The 6,264-nt window shown below is 43.2% G+C and overlaps 2 protein-coding genes across 2 annotated transcripts; one reads left to right on the top strand and one right to left on the bottom strand.

Moving 5' to 3' along the window:
* Positions 1–595: 595 nt before the first annotated feature.
* Positions 596–3,356, top strand: SARC_07019 (hypothetical protein; the record flags this gene model as incomplete). Its single annotated transcript, XM_014299055.1, has 5 exons — positions 596–606; positions 1,042–1,186; positions 1,396–1,490; positions 1,783–1,956; positions 2,715–3,356. 5 exons carry the CDS (start codon positions 596–598, stop codon positions 2,818–2,820), a joined length of 531 nt encoding a protein of 176 aa, XP_014154530.1. The 3' UTR covers positions 2,821–3,356.
* A 1,010-nt stretch (positions 3,357–4,366) lies between these two features.
* Positions 4,367–6,046, bottom strand: SARC_07020 (hypothetical protein). Its single transcript, XM_014299056.1, has 2 exons — positions 5,938–6,046; positions 4,367–5,534 (listed from the first exon to the last, which is right to left on the bottom strand). Exons 1-2 carry the CDS (start codon positions 6,029–6,031, stop codon positions 5,380–5,382), a joined length of 249 nt encoding a protein of 82 aa, XP_014154531.1. The 5' UTR covers positions 6,032–6,046; the 3' UTR covers positions 4,367–5,379.
* Between the last annotated feature and the right edge of the window lie 218 nt (positions 6,047–6,264).

The following is a 6,264-nucleotide window of genomic DNA, read 5'->3' on the forward strand; positions in this document are numbered from 1 at the left end:
TATATATATTGAGTGTTTGTGTCTGACTGTTTGTACATTTGTATTTTTTTTGTCAATTTTAACTGCCTGTATTAGGTGTATGCGTTCTTAACATCGACAAAGGCACACCATGTTGTTTCATTGTTCGTTTTCTTTTCTGTTTCCGTCAGCTTTCGAGCTATGAAGTCTACAACTTTCCAAGGATCTGTGGCTTTAAAGTCTGTTTCACGTTAAGTTTATCACTACTCGAGGTATATTCGTGTGGTCTGTGTTGTAGAAGTGATGTGGAAAAATCAACTCTGGAATTGGTAGATTTTGGGAGAAAATTTTCTTAGTGTGTGCTTTTTACACACTTGCGCATAAATATAATTTTACCTTTCTAAGAAAATTTTCTTCTTCTTGGATCGCCATAATATATTTATACGCAGATTTGTTTGGGCGGATGTTGATTGCAAAGCAACAATAAGAGTGCTTGGTATTAAAAGTTCATAAGTTTATACTAAGTGCTGACAGTCATTGTCAATTCATTTGTCTCGTCGTTGTTCCACATACGCCGAGAGTTGTGACTTCTGTCTTCCCCACAAATAAATTCTGCCAGCGTTCGTTAATATGCACCATGTCAATCAAGTATGCAAAAACTACTCTATTTTCTGTGCATATGTACATATAGCCATACTCTAGTTATATTATACTATACGCGTTAGCATCGAACAGCAATCACTGACATTTATGTGCTCTTATTCCACAATTTTTTTTTCAACTGTGTATACTCCTGGATATATGTTACTGTCATATCGATCATCAGTATTCCTTCGTATATTTTGTGTATCAACAAATTTTGCGTGCGCAAAGATATGGTATGCTGCTTTCCACATTGCACTTTTTACACTATACACATGTGCGTGTGCACTTTATGTAAGTATATACACACAGATACGCATATGTGATTTAAGTATGTCCACTCCCCTGGCTCTGTGGTATTTTTCCCATGCGTTCCTCTTATATCCCATTGTATACCTAGATAAGCTTATCCTTATTTATAACCGATGTTTGATCCTTCAGGGCGGAACAGGAGGTTGAATCGAGCATCTGGTCGTCGATGAGTATGTCGAGCAAGGATGAGTCGCTTATCGGTGGGATGTCACGACAGCAACGCGTTGCCGGGTTTCTGATGCTGTTGCTTGGCGCGATGATTTTCTTTGCACTGGTATGGTCTGAATTCGGGTTGAATGCGGTCCAAATCGAATCAACCCACCACCATGCATATTAACGTATTGGTTGCCATGTATCTATGTAGACAATCAAAATGTACTACCAATTGCTGTCAAATATTATGTGTATTTAAAGTCCGTGGTCACGAATGTGTTGCATACATCCCAGTAAATTTACTATCCTCTGCTCTTTCTATTATTCCAGGAGGTGGCTCTGTTTATGGTTCCTGGGATGTTCTTCCTGAGGCCCCGAAAATTTGCCCTCTTGCACAGTTTAGGCAGTCTGTGTGGTATTTTCAGGTATGGTAACGGGTGAATGGGCAATATGGCTAGAGCTATTGTATTCGCATCATACCTTGCATTAGTATTGTATTTTGGCCTTTTTGGAGGAATCGCGTAAAATCATTATATTCCGATACTCTTCGAGTCTAAGTAAGTCAGTACTATTGAGAGATGCTATCGAAGTAAGCACACACACAGTAGAAGTTAGTACTGATTCATCTCGGAATACCAGTATTAATGAGACGGGTGATATCAAATACAAATTTCGCATCTAGCTAACCTTTCGCGCACGCACACATACATACTGCAGTGTATCCATGCTGATGGGTCCTATGGCCCATTTCAAGTCTCTGATATCTCCAGACCGACTGGCGTTCACCGTGAGCTTCTTCGGAATGCTGGCTGGAACGGTCTACTTTGCACTCAACAAAGAGAGCATCCTTACTGTGCTGTGCATGGGCGGCCAGGTTGGCAGTCTCGTGTGGTATGTTCTTTATCGCTGCCTCACTGCCACTTGAATGTATCTAGGAACCCCTCACGGCATAGCTGATGATGTAGTGTACAAGGCTATCTTCTCAGTGTTGTTGAAATGATAGCTCGGTAGGGTATGATATACTCCTCGTATATGCTGCGCATTGGGTTCGCTGGTGTGGCTTGGCAGCTACGACAGGTTGTAAATACGTCTCTTGAACAGAAACTGCTGTTCTTTCCTTCGATGAAGAACAGTGGCAATGTAGTGTTACTAAATATGATATAGTGCCTGAGCTTTTGTGTGTGTGTATGTTGATCCATGTGTATTGAAAGTTGGTTCGACATTTCGGTAAAAGAAGTACTTGTTTCAAATTTTTCGGAAGAGACTGAAGGGTTCTGGGTGCCAATTTTGACTAGAATATTGTTCAATAGTATTTACACGGGCACTTTGGATCAAGCCCTGTCTGTGGATGGATGTGATTGTGCACTCGTTGTTTGTTGTACAGTTATTCAGTGGTGTGTTTAATGTCGTCTTGTGCTTATTTGCATTCGCTTATTATCAGCGGTGTAAGGCACCCCTTTTTCTTGGGGTTTCTGTCATTTGTCTTATTTTTGCCTCATTGGCTTCTGCGTCATCATTCCTACGCACACATTATACTGCGGAAATTCCCTTCGATTTAAACACGCCTTGTCTGTACGTGTGGTGGTCTAATTCGTAGTCATTGAGAATGCTATGGCTGATCTTGCATTTTGCATTTTCTTCTCTCGTAGGTACTTGGTTGGCAGTATCCCTGGGGGAACTACGGGTCTATGGATCATGGTCAAACTCTCAATGCGCTCCGCAAATTCTGTCGCCAGAACGATGTTGCCGCTATAGATTGGTCGCTTCAATAGTTTGTTATCACCATTGCAACGACTTTATTACACCCGAGCATCAATAGCACGGATATCGAACTTCGGACGGATATCGGAAGGATAGCTTCCGGTGTCATTGGCATTTGAGAGAAAAAGTTGCAGCCCTCGTTTTCCCAATGTGTGCGCCTCGGTCTGGGTTCGGGGAGGATGGATCTGGCTTTTGGTAGATGTATTGAAGCACTGCTTCTAAAAGTTTGATAGTAGCCCTTCCCTATGCTGATCATGTGACTACGAATATGAGTGCACAACTCCGGCCCATCGATGGAGTGTGTGGCTGAATTAGAGGAACTACAAGGCACGATTTGACACGTCAACCACCCAATCCGAGAGATTTCATCGTCTTTACTCCGCCCGGACGCGCTTCCTTCACCTAGAATTTCATAGTCGTAAAATCGCATTGGCTATAGAGAATCCCTATCTGAACAGCTTGTATCAATGATCGATATATGGATTGCTTCATCACCCTGGATAGAAGAACATCTGCCGGTCATAGCGAACGTCCAATGTAAACTTGAGCACCTCCACGGTGGTGTGCAGGAAGTGGCGGGGGGCGTGTAAACTTACACGGCATCAACTCTCGCAATGAATAATGCGAAGTGTATATAGGACAAATATAGTGGAAACAAATCTAATGTGCGGCAAGGTATGCCAGCTCTCGGCTCGACAAGTTCGTTCTTTTTTTATGCCGTAGAATGAGCGCTGTGGGAAGCATTCGACATCACAATCTGCTACTTCAGATACATATTTACACGAGGCTGTCATGCATGCGCAAGACAGGCGACCGATCATTCCAAGCACCTGTACACGAATGGTCTCGTTCTATGCTATTGCAGTCTGTATGGCGGTTCCGGGTGAGCTGTGGAGATGTGAATGCAAGAGAATTTTCGCGGTAGCATATGGCACTATAGCTCAACCTCAACCTGGCGTAGATAGTTCCCTGAAATACAACCTAGGTACACTCCTAGTGTCTGTATCTTGGACGATTATTTGGCAAAGCGCAGCGTTTGTATCTGCCCTGGATACGGCCACACAAAGTTTGAGATCGACCATTCTCGCTTATATTGAATAAAGACTGCTTAATATTTCCCAACTATAAATGATCGAGGCGCCGTGACCAATGAATCTTTGTGATCTTCGTTCAAACCGCAGCTATGATTTGTATATCATATTGTATTGGTGTTTGTGCAGTCTGTGTGTTTGTGTATGTTATCTGGGGATGGGTAAAATTGGAAAACGACTGACTTAATCGTATTTTGTATATTTCTACCTGTTCACAACTGGCTGTTTGCTAGGAGGATTTGAATGGAAGACATGGAGCTTGGGACCATTGGGTTAATATGCTATCTAGAAGATATGAAAATTCGGCATCCCCGTACCTGTCCACTCGCATCTCAGCCTTAAGCCCCCCTTTATTACCATACACGCATCTCTTTCATTTACCATATACCGTTTTACCGATTGTCTGGTTCTAAAAAGAACTATAGGTAAGTGTAACTCGGAAAATAGCCATAAGAAAAGGGCCCGCCCATTTGACGATTATAAACACTAGTATCAACAATGCAGCTTGGGTCGGCGATCTGAGCGTGCCTTTATTAAATAGTCAGCTGCTTGTCAGCCTATTGCTCTGGTGTTGCCATTTGCCTACTGAATTAGATAGTAGTGCATTGGCTCGCCAGGCCTATGCGGCTTCCGTGTGGCTGCTCTCGCATGAGCATTGCGATTGATACAAAATATGCAATACGCGCAAAACACCGTTAGCATTGCTGTAGCTGGGATTGCTCTCGTTTCGCTGACCATGTACCCCAGATATGGGAACATAAGACGTCCATCTGGTGCCATTCCTGAAAATAAATAACCTTATAACTGTATATGAGGGGCATGTCCATACCCTTCGAAGAAATTTAGGTAAGCAGGTATCTGCATGAACATAGCTTGAAGTGCCAGTTGCCAGTTTGTACACGTAGACACCGATGATGCGCTCCAGACAACACCTGGTAGAATATTTAACTATAGCCTGTGAATACCCAAAACCATCAACTTTTTACATCTGCCGATATGCCTGTACAGAGGAGGGCAGACAATCATCACTAGACACCTTCACGTGGAGGTGAGCTTATAGAGTGAACTGTACATTCTCGGCCGAGCCAATATTTGGACCGTACGTGGACACTGCAATACAAAAATCGAGCACATATCCGTTCTGCAGCCCTTACTTGAAGTTGTGCGCCATGTGTTTGTGTGTATATTTGGGTGTATCACGCGAGGTGTGTGCGCGTGCGTGTCATGTGGAGAGAGGGTATATACGTAGCATACGAGGTGCGCGTGTCGGAGTGTGGGTGGGTGATCGAGTGTACTATATACAATTAATGGTACGTCCGCTCATTGCCTCGTCATCACCTCGTACCCTGGTAGGCTATACTAAGCTGGCGGGAAAAAAACCCTTGCCGGAACTCCAGCCGCACCCGCACATCTACTACCCTACACAGAGTACGTCTTACAGTACAATGACCAATGTATCGATTCATTGTGTCATGTTCGTGAAGGATTGCATGAGAGTGTCGATTTGGTGTTGCTGTTCCAGCTGCAGTCGCACGCGCTCCACCTCGTCCACCACGGCGCCCTCCTGCAGCACATTGACCACACACCACATTGGTTCTCCGAAGAAGATGTCCAAATCTGGAACGGTGAGTATGAAAAACGCAGGTTAAGTCATACTTATTGTTATTTCAGAAGCAATAGGCCGTGTTGAGATGTCTACTGTATGGGAAAAACAAGGTACGAATGCAGAATTATTGTAACGGTGTATTCCAATAGAACTTTACTATGAAAGTTAGATTGACAACTGAGTATAAAAATATGAAAGATGCAAATACGTCGCACAGTATGCACTGCACACATTCAGCGGCACAAACTAAACTTCACTTCCATGCAAACAGCACGTTTGAAACACGCACTTAAAGCAACGCATAGGATAAGACAACTAAACTCTCCTGCATACATGCTATACACATGGTGTGAAACAGATACGTGATCACAAAACACAACCGACATGTTGTACGCAGTCGTAACGAACGTATACCTTCTCTACTACATAGACGATAGGCGGCGGCAAACGAACCAGGCTCAGACGGCGACATGAGTGGAATCACCAGATCACATTCTTGCCCTGGCATCAGAGGGGGGACCTGAGAAGAACATATGATATAGAAGTGTATCAGTATTGGGACTAGTACAGAAATAGAGAGGGTGAGGTATGAGGCCGATATATCAAACTGCTGTATGTTTGATAGCAATATGATAGTGGTAACCCAGGACAAAAGAGAAAAATGCAGGTGCATGTACCTGAGATAGGTATATATATATACATACATATATATATATATAATATTTATATATACATACATAT

The sequence above is a fragment of the Sphaeroforma arctica genome, assembly GCF_001186125.1.
Source record: "Sphaeroforma arctica JP610 unplaced genomic scaffold supercont1.531, whole genome shotgun sequence".
Classification (NCBI taxonomy): Eukaryota; class Ichthyosporea; order Ichthyophonida; genus Sphaeroforma; species Sphaeroforma arctica.